The sequence below is a fragment of the Alexandromys fortis genome, unplaced genomic scaffold, assembly GCF_014885135.2.
Source record: "Alexandromys fortis isolate MF-2015 unplaced genomic scaffold, M_Fortis_MF-2015_v1.1 scaffold_8_9099976_23576923, whole genome shotgun sequence".
NCBI classification, from domain to species: Eukaryota; Metazoa; Chordata; class Mammalia; order Rodentia; family Cricetidae; genus Alexandromys; species Alexandromys fortis.
This window is the reverse complement of record NW_026067899.1, coordinates 12,293,502-12,312,473: the sequence shown is the minus strand read 5'-3', so window position 1 is coordinate 12,312,473 and position 18,972 is coordinate 12,293,502. Positions and strand designations below refer to the sequence as shown.

Below are 18,972 nucleotides of genomic sequence, written 5' to 3'. Positions count from 1 at the left end.
CATGAGGGGTGCCCACTCTACAACCGCAGGAATTCCTCAGACATCCCTGTGAAGGTCCTTGTTAGCCTTCCTTGGCTCCTCTTCCCAAAGCAACCCACATCAGCCAGGTCCCACTAAACATCTTTCTCCATTCTAGAAAGCTCCAGTCAGCTTCATTTTTCCTGAATCCTGCAGTAGAGAGATGTGAGCTCAAAGGGCAGGCCTAGGCAGTGTTGCCTGATCTTCAAAGGAGAAGTCCGCTTTTGTGATCACTGAGAAGGTGCCAGGATCTATGCATGCTCCTTTCCGTATTCAAGCCCACTTCAGCCTGATTAAACCTGAGAGCTCTGACGATGGTGGTCTGAGGACTCTACGTTTTCATGTGTCACTGAGGAAGTTACTTAATCAGGGATAAACCAGTTTTGCCTTCTACGTTCAAATGGTGGCTTTCCAGCATTTCACAGCATCTGCTCTCTGGGCTTTACTCCATTCACCACACTGTGTATGCCGCCCCACATATACACCACATCTCTCATACCCACCTCAGACACCATGCCTCATACACACACCTCATATACACACCTCCTACACCATGCCTCATACACCACACCACGTATACACACCTCTCACACCACACCACATATACACACCTCTCACACCACACCACATATACACACCTCTCACACCACACCACATATACACACCTCTCACACCACATATACACACCTCATACATTACATATACACACCTCACACCACATACACACACCTCTCACACCACACCACATATACACACCTTTCACACCACATATACACACCTCTCACACCACACCACATATACACACCTCATACATTACATATACACACCTCACACCACATATACACAACTCTCACACCACACCACATATACACACCTCATACACCACACCACACACACCACATCTCCTACACTATATCACAACACACTAGCACCACACCCTGTGGCTTTTGTTGCTAAGCGGTTTTCTGCCCATCAGCATCTGTGTGCTCTGCTTCCTCCCGACCTTCAAATGCTCTGCGCATCCTCTGTTTCTGACCCCTGCCTAGAGCTCACCCAGTTGCCTTCTCATGCAGGCCCGCAAAAGGCCACTCTGCTCCCTCTCTCTGGAGTATTCTTCTGTCTTTGGGGTTGGTGTAGCCCTAACAAGTTGTGACATGAGCAATTACAATTCACTTTTGGTATAGGGTCTTACACTGTGTTCTAGTTTGGTCAAATGCACTGTGCAGCCAAGGCTGTGCTCAAACTCACAAATCTGTAACTTTAGAATGCTGGGTGTAGGCATGCCAATGATCACCATATTCGAATAGATATGACAACCTATTGACGGCAACATCTGCCCCAAAGTCAGACAATACGAAAAACAAATTAGTGGCCTAGATGAAATCCTGCAGTCGACTTCTGACCTTAACAATAAGCCCTGCTCCATGACGAGTTTTTCTCAGTAAAGAGCAGAAAGGCCTTGAGATGAGAGTCCTGTCAAGCCCGAAGTTATCATAGTACATTTAAAATAAAAGTCTAAGGTTAGGACAGATAATCAGACAACACAGTAAAACTGGCAACTGTCCCTTTACTTTCCCCTCGCTTATGGTCCACGTCCTCAGGACTTGGCACTGAACATCTGTCGTATGAGTGTCCGCCACCACTAGGGTGATTATATCGATGGCAATGCCAAGCTGATGTTACTATAAACAAAGCCACCAGGAAATACGTCCTTGACCAATGCCAGCACTTATGATTTTCTTCACTAGGTCAGTACATAATTCATTGCACGTAGTTGCCTTCTTTCAGGCTAATGATGCAAATGAGCCAAATTTTGAACGCAACCCAGGACCTCTGCCCATGCTCAGAAGTAAATTAACTGTATAGCAAAGTAAAAAACACTCGTACTGAATGTTGACCCTTGCTCTTATCAGAGTGACGATGGCAGATTCCTTTTCCTTCTTCTTGACAGTTCGTCTGTGTCGGTGGGAGCCCCAACAGAATGAAAGCGTTTGCACAGTTTATGCACAAGGAACTCCAGCTGGAGGGAGATGGAGAAGACATTGAAGACATCTGCGCAGGAACAGACAGATACTGCATGTTCAAGACCGGCCCTGTGCTTTCCATCAGTGTAAGTACGGGAAAGCTGCAGGCCAGCCAGCCTTTTCAGGCTGGAACCCAAGCTGGGATACCTTCCGAACACAGCTCTCCCCCAACTCTGCCTTGCCTTCACCGGTACAAGGAATGCAAGTGAAGAGGTTGGCACAGTGAAAAAGGTTTCCAGGGCAGGACAGAGCTTGTAGGGTCACCACTACCTTTACACTTCACTTACTACTTAACTGTCTGAGGCAAGGACAATGGTCTTCAAGGCTCACCATCTTTCTATTCTTAATTGATCAACATGCTTCCCTCTCCAGCCATTTTCCTTCCTCTGTCCTTTATCCAGCTTTAGGAACACTGAATTTTTCATAGAGGCCAATTCTCGGTACCGTTAGAATATACCATGACTAAGCTTGCTAAGAAGCTGCAAGCGCATTTCCACAGACCTCGTGTGGCATGCTCTCCTCTCTAGAACCTGAGAGCTGTTCTGGACACTGTTTGTCTAAAGACGAAGTGAAGGCAGAATGAGTCTCTGAGCAGTTCCCACCACTAGAAAGCATTGAGAAGGGTGTCTGTGCACAGCCACTCACTCCGCCTGCCTCAGCCCTCCGTGCACGGCTGGATGCAGAAGTAAAATGCTGAGTCTGGCGTGTATTTGGATATGGTGGTCCTCTCAAAGGGCATAAGCTGCGGACAGTGAGTAAGACCTGCATAGATGAGACAATTCTGAAGACCTCAGCTGGAAATGCCCTCTATATGAGGGAACAGTCATGATTCATTGAGCTCTAAAATTGCTCAGATTACTCAGTGATGAAATGTAAGGAGAGCTGAGAACACTGGGTAACAAAAGAAAACACATAGAATACTACAGTGGTAGAGAAGTTGGTATTCCCTCTAGGACAAGAGTACCCAAACCCTGCTTTGGCTTCTAATGGCAGAATCCATTCTTTCATTAATTTGTTCATTCAATAAAAAATTATATATTATCTGCCTTAGAAGAAGCTAAATATTCCCTGATGTTGTCCTATTAACTTTTCAGTTACAATCCTTTGAACTATAATTATTTGTCCTATCTTGTATGGTAAATGGAGAAAGAAAAACTAAAATTTATCCCAAAAGTGAAACTACTCTAAATGATCAGAAGAGCTTCATAAGACAAAGCCAGAGGTAACCTTGTGTTCTATCAGGGAACATGGCCCAGATGGTCAAGGCTAGCTCCTTAGAAGACTAGGCAGACCAGATTCTGTTGACTCTCGGTGGGAGCCTTTACCCATTGGGAGGAATGGATGGCGAGTGGGCTGAAAAGGAGGAGGAGGGGAGGAGGGAGGGAATAGGAAGGAGGGGGAGTGAGAACCATGGTTGGAATGTAAAATAAAGAAAAAATAAAATAAAAAGGAATACTAGGCAGGCATGGGGTTCCCAGTATAGACCTCTTTGCAAGAGAAACACAAGAATCCATTTATAATTTTATCATCACACTGAAACATAAGTTCTGAGCCTAGGTTAACAAATGGCTGGTTTAGAAGAACCTAAGAGATAAAACAATAGCTCATCCTCTAGTTTACAGTTGCAGCAAATGGTATTTTATTAATTCATTGCAGAGCGAGTGTCAAAGCCCCAAACTTGCCAATCTTGAATACATAGATCAATGCACATTTGATTCCTGGGTCCAGGAGGCTTACTAAGCTTTCAGAAATCAGGGCATATTGAATGGGGGGCAGGAATGGTGACCCCAGAGGCTCCTGGTTTCTACAGTTTAATATTCTTGATAAAGGAAAGGAGAGGGAGCTCAGGTTGAGGACATCACGACCAAAGCTCTAGTGGTTTCCCTAAGTCTCTACGGCCATGGACATATTAACATATCTGCCATCATGTTAAAAGTGCAATAGCCGCCACTGAAACTCAACTCCAGTTTCTACAACTTACAGCATGGAAGGTCTTTCTGAAGATTTGTTAGATGTAACAGAACCACCGAAAATGGCTAAATCCTCTAGCCTGTGTCAAGTGACCCCCTAGTCTGGTGACTGTGATTGTTTTGAGATAAATGCTAAGTTAAACCAGGCTGTGGTCATGATCGATGGCAATTTAAACTGATTCACGGATTCGGCATAAGCTTCAAACTCTTGAGTGGTATAAACAGAGGTTTCTCTGTCCCTCCCCATCCCGCAACTGCTTCTAAATGATCACTCAGGGGCTTAATATAAATTAAAGAATGTTTGTCCTATAGTTCAGGCTTACTACTAAATAGCTCTTACATTTAAATTAACCCATTTCTATTCACCTATATATTACCACAAAGCTGTGGCTTTTACCAGTATGCTTCTTTCTCTCTATCTTCAGTTTGGCTAACTTACCTAGCTTATATTCTGCCTTGCTATAGGCCAAAGTAGTTTTCTTTATCAGCCAATGAGAGCAACATATACAGTGTACAGCATATATGTATATGAACTCAGCGTACAGAAGGGTTATCCCACAGCAGGTTGGAAACTGAAGCCAAGTTTCTCCCTTAGAGTCCTTTGAACTCACATGGAATTAGCAACAAACGGTTGAGGCTACATTTGAACAAAAGGGTTTGTTTCTTTCCACTGGTTAGGGTGAAGTAAGACTGGTGAAATGGCAGCCAAAATTATGTCTTTTCAGTTCCATGTCAACTGTGTATGAAGAGGGAGGCTCTTCACAGAAGTTCGTTGACAAGAGCCTCATAGGGAGACGAAAGCTGACCCTGCCCTGGCACACCTGTACTCGGCCCTCCCATCTCTGTTCTTGCCAGTTTAACTGGCAGTAGGATGTCTCTCTCAAGTCCTCACAGATAGACACATCCATCAGCATGCCATGTAGGCATCACTTAGAGATGACTTATGTTTTCCCGAGCATGGTCACAGTCTTAATGATTATGTAAATTTATACAAGGGCTGTTAACTTGTAAGGAAGAAAAAATACGTCCTGCTCACTTCTGCATGTGTGAGATGTGTAACGACTCTCTCTCTCTCAACAGCACGGGATGGGCATCCCCTCTATTTCTATTATGCTCCACGAACTCATCAAATTACTCCACCATGCACGCTGCTGTGACGTCACCATCATCCGAATCGGAACGTCAGGGGGAATTGGTGAGACAGACTGTTTTCTACCATTAAAACTGAGATTTTTTTTCATACGTCTCTGTGTTAATCCACAGCACACCAACATACATGGAGCCCAACGGAAATCCACATGAACTCATGGGAGGCTGGACTTAAGGATTTATCTCCTCTTCTCCCCTTTATTTCTCTCTCTCTCTCTCTCTCTCTCTCTCTCTCTCTCTCTCTTTCTCTCGTGTGTGTGTGTGTATGTGTAATTCCACTTTTGTTCACATAAAAAAGAGTGGAATTATTAGAAAGTGTGGTTTATAGCATGTTCTAGTTTGTTCCTTTGTTACTGTGATAAAAGACTTTGATCAAAATCAACATGGGAAGGACAGAGTCCTCGGTTGAGGCTCCCTCTTTCCAGGTGACTTTAGTTTGAGTCAAGTTGACAAAAACTTATAAGCACATGGAAAGAGCTGGTTTTGAGCCTGAGAAATTTTTACCTAACAGAAATGAGGGTGTTCAGGTCAAGAAAGTTGCATGGATTTTTGCCTGTTTTATCTACTAAGTATCAGACCTTATATCAACTAGCGACTAGCAACATGCTGCTTTTGGCTCTTCTTGGTGATCTTGCTGCTCTTTGCTTGGTTGTGTCTTTAATCTGACTGCATAGCAGAAAGGATCCTGTGGGCTGGTAGGGAAAGTCTGTGGCTACCTAAGTTTTTCCAAGAGACTCCCTGCCTCGCTTCTATCGTTTCTCAGGGAGTAGATTTTTCAGGGTGTCCTTTGACCATGTCACTACATGCAAATGCAGACACGCCACTCTCAATGGGAAGGTTTGGCTGACAGAGTGGCAGGACTACATGGTTACATAATAGGGAGTGAGCTTTTAAAAGACAAATCCCTTTGCGTTGCTCAAGTAAGCATTTTGGAGCGAGAGGAGCTCTCAAAAATCTTCAAAGGACCAGAGAAGTGGCATGTGTCACAGACGGCGCTGGCTGATATCAAGCAAGTTAAAAAGAACCACAGCCTTTCCAGAACTATAATCTGAGAACAAAGACAGGCAAAGCCCCGCATATGTGGGCAAACAAACAAACAAAAAAAAAACCCCAAACATTAGTGGGTCCTCTTTTAAATGGAAATGGAGAATATAAGCAACCAGTGTTGATCAGCATCCTTCTAGATGGTGGTTTACCCAACAGCATCCCAAATAATCAGTTTCAGGGAACAGCATTCCTGGGAAAGACATGGTTACTGTAATTCTTGGTTTGTGGGATACACTGATTTGTCTTCTGAGGTCACAGGTCCACATTCTGTTCTCCTGACTGTTTCAATTGTCACTTGATATGAACAAGTCTCCAGTGATATGATGAGTCACTCTAGTGACCATCTAAATCATGATCATGGTCTTGTGTTCCATGATAACACGGTACAGACAACAACAAGATAGTACCAACAGCGTGATGGAGGCCTGTCAACAGAAGCACATTAAACTGTTATACTGATGGAAACAGCTTCATTTTAGAGTTGCATCTTCATTACTAATGCTATAACTAAGACAATCTCATCCGTTTTGTTTGAAGCGAAACTGTATTTGAAGATGGAAAACACAGATATTACTTATTCTTTTGCTGACATCAGTTCCTTAACTGAGAAAATACTTTGATAAGGGAAATATAAGCAATTAAAGTGCATTTTTAAGACAAAAATGCTACCAATGCTTCTTTGATGAATCTATGTGTCACGGCAGTGTAAAGAAAACATATTTTCAGCATCTCAGGACATTCTGAACAATGTAAGCAGTCCCTTATTTTTGGCTGACTTAAAATGCAACTTACCAAACGGAGCTATACCTTCAGAGGCTACTGTGATGTTTAGCTTCCTCTGTCAACTTGACACAACCTAGCATCCTTTGGCGAGAGTCTCAGAGGCATTATCTACCTTGGGTCAGCCTGTGGGTGTATCTGGAGAATGTCTTGACTAAATTCAGTGATGTGGATGTGACCATAGGCAGGGGGTTGTGAATTGTGTAAGAGGAGGGAAATGGAATTGAGCGCAAGCAAGCAAGTACATGTGCATTTAATTTTTTCTTTGCTCTTGACTGTGGTTGAGACCGGCTGCTTCTACTTCCTGCCTTAAGTTCCCCATAATGATGGATAATAACCTGCAACTGTAAACAACATAAACCTGGTCTCCCTGTCACGATGTTGTATTTCAACAACAGAAATTAAACAGGACAGTTGTCTTGGGTGTCTAGGTGGAAATTTAAAGTGTTCTGTAATTAACTCTAGTTTGGCATATTGGAATTTATCCTAAACCAGGATGAGTCTGTAGTCCATATCCAGGGTCGCTAAAACATTTTCTGTACAGTGCCAGATAGTAAAAGTGCTGGGCTTTGCACACTATGCTCTTTCTGTTGCTAGTTCTCAATGCCACGCCATAGCTCAGATTCAGCAAGGACAGTATGTGAATGAATGCGTGGTCATGCCGCAACAAGGCTTCATTTACTAGGACAGTGACATGTGGCCTTTGGACCAGAGTTTGCGGACCTGTGTTGTGTAGCATCTTTACAGAAGCATGTGCTTGCTGACCACATTTCTACCAAATACTCACGATGCGATAGGCACAGCACCAGACCTGGGGAGAGGGCGATGACCTGGCACTGTTTTTAACTTGATACACCTTGTATTCTTCCACTAGAGAGCTAGACAAACAAATTGACTGTAAACAGTGTAATGAGTGTTCAGAGAGAGGCTGCCCAGGGCACCATCGAGATACACCTTCTTCCCCAGGTTTTCATTAGAGATCAGGGCAAATCAAAAGGTGGACGCTCACTGTAACCCATATTTGCTGCCTTTTACTTAGTTACGCTTATTTCATTGGTTAGCCCTCCCATGGCTAGGACTTTTGGAAGGGAGTGACTCCGGATGGCAGCTGAGGAATGCTGGCGTCAGTGTAAAGAAAAGGAGTCGGGAGAGCAAGAACACACCCAGGCAGGGAGAGGAGGAGTTGACAGAAAATGGCATCTCAGTGGGTCCAGGCCCCTTGAGCAAGGCAGACTTTGCAGCAAGGGAAGGTCAGCCAAGAGGCCTAATTTGCATGGAGCCCGGGAGGAAAAGGAGGCTATGTGATGAGCATCTGAAGGAAGAGTGGAGAGAGCTGCCAAGAAATTATAGTAATCGAGGAGTCTGCAGGGAGATTAAATATCAAGTAGTCACATCACTTTATGAAAGCTACTTGCTGGCAGGTTCATTTACTTTCTTCCTGACCTAATTTATTCAAGTTTGAGCCTGAAGGCTGGCACTAATTTGCACATCCAAGAGTCATGTTTGTCTTGAAATCTAAACCCCACCACATTGTAAATGCGAATCTGGGTAGACAGCCAATGAAAATGTCTGTTCTAAAGGTTATTTGATGGCTTTCAGGGAAAAAAAATATTTTTAAAGATTTTAAGCAAGGCAATTATTAATAAACAGCATTAATTCGTGTTGGCAGAGTAGGTTCCATACTGCATGTCACAGAAGTCACTCTGCGCCATCTTCTGGGATCGCTTATTTATTCCGTATTGCAGGGATTGCCCCCGGGTCTGTTGTGATAACAGATACAGCTGTAGACTCCTTCTTCAAGCCTCGGTTTGAGCAGGTAATCCTGGACAACGTGGTCACCCGAAACACTGAACTTGACAAGAAACTGGCTATGGACTTGCTCAACTGTAGCAGAGAAATCTTCAGCTTCCCAACCCTCATCGGACACACGATGTGTACCTATGACTTTTACGAAGGTGAGAATCCTGTACACGCCGCGAAGGCAGTAGGAAAATACTGGCAGCTGGTTATACAAACCCACAGTTGATATTAAAACTGCATACTAGCAAGTTAATCATGTAGATTTTCAAGGGGGCAACAAATAGCCTTTTTACTTACTAAAGTGTAGCGCCATGAGGGCTTAATAAGCAGCTGAGAAACATGCAGAATGAGTTGATATTTAGAATGGGTTTGATCCTCTATCAGTTTGAATACTAAAATGCAATTAGTGATGTTGACAGCATTCTCTCTCTCTGCTCATGACTTTTACTTAGATTGCTAACTCTAAGACAGAGGAATACGCTGGTCCTATGCTTCTGCCATTCACCTGAACACCGGGCAGGAAATAAGACCGGGAACTGAGGAGAAAAGTTCAATTAAACAGATCCAATGGGTGGATCTTTTATCCCATAGCCAAGAACATAGGGTCTCCATAGAGTTAACTTGAAGGTCATTGCCAAATAGCAGCTCTTGTTCCAAGGGATGAGGGGCAAGTCAAAACCAAAACAAGACACAACAAGCCCCAAGGACAGACTGTATTCATTACAGAAGAATCTACCCTACCTTGATGTCACAGTACGTTGGACTTCCAACAAATCTTGTGCTGTAATTGTGTTCATAGAATAATCACAGCTAATCTTAAGATTTCATCATCTTTTACTTTTCTCTATATCAAAGTTTATGTAGTACTTTAAGAATCTAAAAGCCATACAGGGAGATAGATTGTATTCTCTTTGCATTGTTCAGGTTAGCGAAGGTGTTTGAGGTACTGATGGACAGACTAAGACTGTTCTAGGATGTCGCCTCTTAAGCCCTTCATTTAGTGGGTCACCCACCCGTGCGTTTGCGTCACAGCTCATAAACCGAAGCCTGGTGGCGTCAGTGTTACCATTGACCCGTGAGATACTGTTCCAAATGCGAATTATTTTGCCAACATTTGTAATTTCTAGAGCTGTTCATATGAGAAATTCAGATTTTTGGCTTCTCCGAATGACATAAAGTAGCGTTAAAAGGTACAAAATGCTCCATGCATGACGGCCCTGGAAAACCCTGGCCCACATCTGGGGCTGCTTATGGTTGGTGAAGTGAGGCCACACCGATCTGCCTAGGCAGACCCTTCCACTCGCGTTACCCATGGCTTCTGAGCCATTCGGGTTTGCCTCAGCATAAACAACACTGTTAGAGGTGTTGGCAGGCAGCACCGGAGAAGAGAGAAGGAACAGGGAAAGGCTCACTGTCAGGACAGAAGCCACGGAGAATAGGAGCGAAGGACAGGAAAGGCTTCCGGAAGGGATGGTGCAAATAATGGATGGCAATTGGCTTCCATCCGGATACCGCTGGGTAGGAAAATTCAGGATGTACACATGGCAGCAGGCACGGGGTGAGGTAACATCAGACTGTGCTCCACCTCCTTCTGTCCCCACTGGTCAACTGAAGTGAAGTAAGCCCGAAATAATGGGACAATATGGAAGGGAAAACTCAAGCGAAGGGTTAGCATGAAGCCTGAGAGGTCTGTGAGGGACAAGGGACACGCCATTTGCCTGTTTGGCCATGGTGGTCATACAGAGCATGGCAGTGTCTAAACCGTTTGCCTCAGGAGCGTCACTGAGGCATGAAGGGTAAGAAGCCCTTCTTCCCCACCACCCTGCCCGCCCCATGTCTCCACCTGGCCTGGGGCCCCTGCCACTGGGACAATCTGAGTTTCTTCTCAAAGGAAAACTTTCCCTGTGACCCTCTCACCTGGCTCCTGATGTCCCCGCTGTCCTTTAGAGCTGGGGCACTCTTCCCTATATGGATGTTCTACCTTCTTTTATGAGATTTGAGCCAGGTGCGGGCATATTCTCTTTGGAAAAAAAGATTCAGCAGCCAGGTTGATTCCCCAGGGGAGGATCACTCCAGAGGTGAAGACAGAGGCAGAGCCCTGCACCACTGGGCAGTCTTTCGCTAACAACACTGCCACTGAGGTGGGACATGAGCCGCTAAATCACTCCGTCCTTTTTCAGGCCAGGCCCGCCTAGATGGAGCCTTGTGTTCTTTTTCGAGAGAGAAGAAGCTGGACTACTTGAAGCGAGCATACAAAGCCGGAGTCAGGAACATTGAGATGGAGTCTACGGTATTTGCAGCCATGTGTGGATTGTGCGGTCTGAGAGGTAAACTTCTTGCGAATGCCAAGGACGCCGCACCTCTTTAAGGCCATCTTAGGTTCATTCTTCGGGAGGAGGGAAGGGGGCCCAGATAATTTTTGTTTTGTGTCGAATGCACGCTTTAAAATTACTCAGAATATACATTACCTCATAGTGTTTGGTGGGCAGGTAGGACACTGCTCCCATCATGGTTATGAGGAAGCAAAGCTCAGGGATCAAAAAGCCAAGGGCACACGCTGGCTGATGGTGTAGCTAGGACCCAACTGCAAGCTCCTTGTTCTCCATCTCGGTGGTGGCTGCCGTTTCCTTTCATAACTGCTTTTGTTGAGGCAGGATGCAAATGAGAGATTCCTAAAATAGTCTATCAGTCATAATTTTAATTAGCATGGTCAGGAAAAGGTAGGAGGGGAAGGTGCCATTTGGGAAAGGCCACATGGGAACCTGGGAAGCACGTTCTGGAAAGTGTAAATGGAAAGCTAAATATATCAGGAGCACACAGGTGTGCTGCGGGAGCAGGTGGAGGCAAGCGCAGGGTGGAACGGTGAGAGATGGGAGGTGTCGGGGAGACCGGCAGGTTGTGTGCCTCCCTGTTAAAATGTGGGCTTTCTGTCTGGAAACAGGGAGGTGCCTGAGAGAAGTTTCGATAGACTTTCTCTGGGTTCTGAGCTCTCTGGTTCTCTGGGGGCCAGAGAAGAAGCGGGAAAGGGACTAAAAAGGCCAGGACAGCTTCTAGCAAAGTACGAAGCACCAAGGTGATTAGCGGAGGGTGATGCCATGGCGTCAGACTCTGCACGGGTTCAGAAGAGAACCCCAGCAGGAACCGCTGAGAGTTCGGGGTGAGTTCCAGGTACGAGGCCGACCCTCAGAGTTCCCAGAGGAGTGAGCTTGTCACGATGGGGACAGAACATGTTTAGGTGAGGATTTGGTGACAGTGACATGCAAATGAAGGTCCGGTAAGCAGGGGGACTTCTGACTCGGGCTCCGATGGAGGGTTAGGACTGGAGGAGTAAAGAAACGTATATGCTGATGGTGTAAAGATGGCATTTGAAGAGAATATGGCAGATGAGATGCGGCGAGCATAGATATAGATAGGAGGAGACCAAAGTTAAAGTTAGGGACGCGAGGAAGACTCCGAAGGGGATCAGTGATGTCACAGAACCCGAAGAGGATCAGTAATGTCACATAATACCAGGAGAGTGTTCCCTTCTGCCCAGAGTATAAAAACATCACTAAAGAACCCTGAGTTCTAACCTTTGGTCTTAGAGCCAATACATTTTCATACGCATGCTATAAACACTGCACTTGTGGTAACATTTCTGAGAATGGACTTTGGAATAAGAGAGAGTCAATAAGGAGATTAGTTAAGAGCCACTGTTTTTAACCACGCCTACTTCAGAATACACGTACACGTCCATGCCAATCCCTGTACTCTACGGGTGAAGACCCACAAACTGTTCCTCGTGCCGTTTGATAGTTCCCCTTTCATGTGTAGGTATGTGTGTGATGTGCATGTATGTATGCATGTTAGCATGTGTGTGGGCACATGTGCATGCGTGGGCATGTCGTGTGGAAGCTGGGGACAGTAATCAACCTCAGCTGCCCCTCTACGTATGTTGGACCCTGAGCTCACTGACATGGCTGGTTCTGCTGAGCAGATTGCTGAAATGGGGGGGGGGACACTTCCTCTGCCTTCAGCAGCTGGGATTACATGCAGGTCTCCACACTTACCAGGCGTTTAGTTAGGTTCGCACAGCAAGCAGTTTAACCGCGTGACGTGTTCCCAGACCCCACCCCGCCCGCATTTGCAAGCCCTTCTAGAATCCTCATTTTCAGAGAAACCATAGGCTTCGCTTTCCCCTAAACAAATTAGCAAGCATAGGACCGCTTGACCTCACTTAGGCAGCAGTGCAGATTCCTGCTCCGGGAAAGGCCTTTTGGGCTTTCTCTATTATGGAAACAAGTGACCGCTTAGTTCAGACCTCTGCAAATATGAAAATGATCAGAATCTGATATCCAATATGGTCGAATGTAAACTGCTGAGCCAGCAGGCTGCAGGTGTAGGTGTGCTGATGGCCATGGGTTCTTTTTGCAAAAGGCATCTACTGGCCTCCAGGGACCACTGTAGCCTTGTGAATTCTGGGTATCTATCTGCCTTTGTCTTTTGAGACTCCTGCAGAGACCCGAGGGAAGCTCTTCTCTTCTCTTAAGAGAGCCTCTTTGTCCTGGAGGGCAGATCTCATGACCTTGCTCTGACCTCCACCTGCAGGCAGGCCTCCTTCACGTCTTGCCTTCCTCTGTCTTCCTGCTTCAATCCACTCTCACTGCTGCTGCTGGAGCTTTGCTTTCTGCTTTCAGCATCCCTGCAGGTCTCCGTCTTCCCAGCCACGGCTGCAGCCTCCTTTACATCCTGCAGACCTTTACATGGCTGCCGACAGGCTCCATCCGCAGCTCTGCAGCTCCTCAGTTCTAGTTCACCCGAGTACTACTCTCCAGATTTCTTCACAGTCACGGGGGCTGCTTTTATCCCCAAGACACCATTGTTTTAAAAAGTGCATCTGTGCTCTGTTGGCTGGGGAAGATCCACTGTCAAGGCACAAGGCCCATGCACGGGTTGCTATCATGTCCCCATGTTTCACTGCCACCGCGTAGCATCTTCTCCCTCACCCCTTTCCAGAGGTAAAGCTTGGGCACTGCCACACAGCCCTTTTCCGTTTTAGCCCATTTACCGCCCACTCTGTGAGCTGGGAAAGCTTTGAAGGAAGGGCTGCGGGTGCATTCACGCTGCTGCTCTAGCAGAACCCTGAAAGGACATGAATGGCAAGCAGCACGAAGGAGTCCCACCTGACCCCAGAGCCTAGAATCCGTGGGCTTCCAGCTCTCGAGACACTGACTCCCCTCCTCCACAGTTATTACCAGCCCAGCCCACCCTACTCTCCTGGCTGCCTTCTCTGTCTTTTTATATTATCAGACAGCTGTTCAGCCAACAGGAGTTCACAACCATGTGAGAACTGATTGTTTCTACCTTCGGATATCACCATACGTTAACACCGCTCTTTCAGGAACCCGAGTTCTAACTCAGAGGACTCAGTCGCAGAGTTGGAACCCAACCCAGGCAGAAATGGATCATTTCTGCATCTCTCTGGTCCATGGAGGGCTTGTGTCCATGTACCTCACCACTTATCTTCTCGATTAATATGAGACTTGGCCTCTCAGGGGACCATTGTATGAGTACCCAAGCCCAATCATTAATATTTAGATCATTTATTTTGCTTCTCTGTTGCATATTCAACACCATTAGCTCAATTTCTGGTTTGCTTATACATTAACCTATGCATTGCTTTAGCGTCATGCCTGCTCTAGTTTGCTGTCTGTTGCTGTGATATACACTCTGATGTGGGGAGGAGAAGGTTTATGTGCTTTACCCTTCCACGTCACAGTTCATCATTGAGGGAAGTCAGGCCCTATGATGCTACTGGCTGGCTCCCCATGGCTTGCTCTGCCTGCTTTTTTATACGTCCCAGGACCACCTGCTTGGTACTGTCCACAGTGAGCTGGGTCCTCCCACATCGATAATTAATCAAGAAAATGCCCCATAGGCATACCGTAGGCCAGAGTGATAGAGACTGCTCTTCGACAGAGGGTCCCTCTTCCAAGCTGGCTCTAATTTGTTTCGAGTTGACAGAAAACAAATCAGCCCAGTGCATAAAGGTGATATTCATTCTCTCTCTACTGTGATGGAGCGCCAGAATAACAGGAAGTTTGTCACTGCTCCATGCCCAACGCCTAGACTAATGTCTGCCATATGGGAACTCAATCCATATTTGCTGAGTGTATGAGTATAAAGAATGGCAACCAGTCTCTACTTGACCTTGGAAAATGGCCATCGAAAACCAGCGTCTCCATTCCCGGGTCACATTAGTGGTGCAGAATTGTTTGGAGGACGGGAGCCAAGATTTCCCTTTGCCGTGAGATTTCTGCAAACCTGCAGTCCCAGGGTCTGTTGTTATTTGGAGGTGGACAAACCGCCTGGAGTAAGGCCATCAACACCCATCTGTCATGGCTGTTCGTTTGCTCGCTGCCCCAGACAAATGTAATAGGGATCCAGTGCCACCTTAACAGAGATCCGGGTAAGGAGGTAGTGGACTTTAAAATCACCCAGCATCAGTGAGCTGCCCCTTCGGAATAATGCACAACCACTGGACAATAGAAAAACAACATAATGTTGAGTAGGCGCATCTGTGACACATCTGTCCCTCTCTTAAAGTAAAATTTACTCCTGATTAAAGAGGATGACCCTCTTGGGCTGTGAACTTGAGATAAATATATTTAACCTGTATCTAGTTTTTAAAGTCAGAGCTGCCTTTTGACACAAGCTTGCACAGTAATAAATGAAACCTAATATTTGTCTAAGATTAGGTTCTGCTCAAGTTTGTCTCAATGCCTTTAGTTGTCTGCATCTCACGGTGGCTTTTTCTTTAGAGTAAAGGAATAATTCCATGTTATTTCTTTTGACAGCTACTTGTAACTTTGGGAGGCATTCATTCTTTAGAGAATTTCTTTGAAACTGTTCAATAAAAGGAAACAGAAGCCCTGGCTCCAATTCAATTTTTTAAATTCTTCTGTGGATGTTCCCAGCAATGAAGGATCTTTGTGTCGGGGACCTGCATGGTGACCGTCGATAAAGCCCAAAAGATGTTACCACAAAATTTTAATGGCTATTTTAGGTTTGTAGCTGTCGTATTTCTTAATCCCAAAAGGGAAGAAAAATCAGGTTTTTGAAAAATTGTTCCACAAGGATATTTGGCAGCCATTTGTAGCTCTCCACACCTTCATGAGAGAAATAGCGGCTTGGGGTTCGTTAACGTTCCCACCACCATCTCTGGAATTTGACCTCAGCTCTGTGTGACTTGGGCCATTCTCTCCCGAAAGACTGCTGCTTCTGGCAGGAGCCTTCCCATGGAAACACAGGGCTGTGGAGTGGGGTGGGGGCAGGGGCGGTTCCTGGACCAAAGAACCCAAATGTGCACCATTCAAAATCAGAGGCCAGTGCTGTGCTGCAGAGACTGCGAGCAGATAAGTATCTTACCTCAGCCAACAAACCATAAGGACAGGGTGGTCCCAAGAGCTGGTGCTGGAATCTAATAAAAAGTTAAGCAGACACAGAATAGCGTTGCATAGCTATGATCCTGCCATGATTGTTCAACTTTCAAATCTGAAAAATGAGGTGTAAATGTGTAGCTAACTTACTATTTGATTTGCCTGGGGTAATGGTGAGGAGTTACCATATGGCTCCAGCTGGTCTTGATTGCTTGCCTCCGCCTCCAGGATTCGGGAGTTACAGATGGGGTCACCACACCACACCTTGCATTACTTTTTTTTTGTTGAATAATAATTGCAAGTTTTAATATGTGTACAGCCTGTATAATGATCAAAATGGGCTAACTAGTATATCCATCATCTTAAACGCTTCTTCTTTTGAGATGAAACATTTAAAAAATTCTAACAGTTAGCTATTGTTTGTCTTGTAAATTTGACAAAGACAGGATTAAGAAAATATAACTTACTCTGAGATACTCTAACATATTTTGAATTAAAGCCGGTATACTTTTGGTTGACTGGCTTTAATTCTAATCCTAGCCTTTTCTCACCACTGCCAACACACCCTCTGTGTAGCTGGCACAGCCTACACTGGCCTCTCTCTGCTATGACCCCAAGACCAGGGACCAGGACTAGCATCTCGGGCTCCATGGCCTGTCTTCCCAAGTCATCATTGTTTCATGACCCATAATTCAGCAGATCAAAGTCACTCCTCAGGGGTGACAATATGGTCTTCCTACTGACAAGATGATGTGAGGCCCGAGGTGGAAACTGAGAGGCATGAAAGGTCCAGAAAGTCATCCTTTTCTGTATGGATGAAGCCAGGTCTAGAGGGAATATTGAGCAGCCTAAGGAAACACGGCTGAGCAAGAACAAGGATGGAACAGATCCAACATCACTGCCTCTTGGCTGTTGCTTTTTAAAACAGTGTTACGAACTGCAGTTACTACTAGAAATGATCTGTGCACACCAGCACTGCAGAGAACACTAGCAACAGCTTTCAATGGCTCGGGGATGTTTAAATAGCATTTAAAACCAGGAGAAAAGAATCAGAGGTGGGTATGTAAGTGAGTGGCATATTCGTAGGGGCCTCGATTTCAAAAAACACTACCCAGGAATCCAGCGCTAATTGTAAATACCTGGACTGAGCTCTGGGCTTCTTGGGTGAAAATGAAAGTAAGTTGTGCTTTTCCACTCTCGTTATATAATGAAAGGAAACATCGGAGGTGTTTCCTTTCTTGGTTTGTCTTGGCAAATCTTTCTTCCAATGTTAAACTTTGTTCAGAAGTATTAAACAAGTGAAATCGTCAGCTATGCCGGTAGCAGGAAGCATCTTTAATAACACTTCTGTGAGAGATGCAGGGCAATCAGAGGATGCACTCTGAACCCTCACTTCCGGGTAATTCAGCGTGACTTTGTGGACCTAAAGAGTTAGGGTCCAGGTATGGACCTTTGTGGTAACTTGGTTTGATTTGGGAAAGGAGTTGAAACTCTATAAAGTAGTTTTCAGAGAAGTCAATGAAAAAGACCTGTTTTCTAAGAGTATTTACTGCCCGGCCCACTCTGGTTCCAGGTGTCTGGGATGTAGCATGAGAATCTGCATTATCTGTAGTCTCTGGATACAGGTGGCCAGCAGACCAAGTTTTGAGAAAGAGAAATAGGTTATTTGTATGGCCCCTCTGAAAGGGAAGGGCTCCACTTGCTTTGTGATAGGTCCCCAACAGCCTGAGCTCAAGGTCTCAAAGGAGACACAGGCTTAGGTTGATGATGATGAGATTCTAGAACCTTCCACAGCAGGCGAACCAGGACAAAAGAGTGTTGGCTTTATACACTCAACCACTGAGGAATAACAGAGATGGAGAGGCAGAAAGGGGGCGGGGCTAAGAGGAGCGGACAGATAAGCGAGGCCAGGAGCTACAACACAAACCTTTGCTGGGTTCCCAATTTTACAGCAGCCGGCTCATTTGGTTTCTGCTGTGTGCATGGGTGTTGGCTCCCAGCCCTTTTAGCTTTGTCCCCCATTAATGCAAAAACCTTGCTTTGCTGGAGGTTTGATTTGTATCAGAGAGAGGCTGTGAACATGGCAGAGCAGAGAGCGGTATAGCATCTAAAGGGTTTAATGTGTGAGCCTTAGAGGCTCTGGCTCCCTAAAATTATCCGCAGATATTTTGTGTGCATAGAAATATATGACTTTTTTTAATGTGACAGAGATACAGTGGCAACTTTCATCAGCTTCTCTGTACAGCCATAGATGATGCCAGAGGGCTGGAATTGCTAGACATTATGACAAGACCCAGCACACAGTAAGCTCTGCCTTAGACCTGCGTGTTCCCATTACACTCTGCCTGGGTCAGATAGCTGGCAATGTTCTTGGTGATCGGTAGGTCACTAAATGTCCCTCCAGCTCCCAGGAGCTCCCTCCATTCCTAATCTAAGGATTATGGCAGCAAAGTTGCAGGCTTCATTTTGACAGGTTGTCCTGGGTAATTAGTCCCTTTTATTTGTTCATGGAAATAGCTGGGTGACAAGATCATTATATGGAGCTTGTTAGGGCTCTCCAGGGTGAAGAAAGCAAAGCCAAAAATTGCTGTTACTTGTTCTCTCCGGATCTGACCTGACCCTTGCAATCCAAGGGAAACGGTCCACTCTGTGGACTCGGAGCTCACTCTGTGGAGAGCACAGAGCACCAGGTTCCTTTTATCCTTCTGCTATGTGAGGGATTGGAGTTGGACTCTCAGTGGTCCCTGCATCTGCCAGCCACACTGC

At 45.6% G+C, this 18,972-nt stretch overlaps 1 protein-coding gene across 3 annotated transcripts in view; it reads left to right on the top strand.

Moving 5' to 3' along the window:
- The window catches only part of Upp2 (uridine phosphorylase 2), a 35,632-nt gene that overhangs the window by 13,549 nt on the left and 3,111 nt on the right, over positions 1–18,972 (top strand). For 2 of the 3 annotated variants that reach the window (XM_050121403.1, XM_050121413.1), the window contains exons 3-6: positions 1,970–2,128; positions 5,093–5,207; positions 8,734–8,943; positions 10,969–11,115. In XM_050121403.1, coding sequence (XP_049977360.1) covers positions 1,970–2,128; positions 5,093–5,207; positions 8,734–8,943; positions 10,969–11,115 — 631 coding nt within the window. Of the gene's footprint in view, positions 1–1,969; positions 2,129–5,092; positions 5,208–8,733; positions 8,944–10,968; positions 11,116–15,624; positions 17,497–18,972 lie in introns of those variants that run through there. The other variant, XM_050121424.1, reaches the window with a different exon arrangement.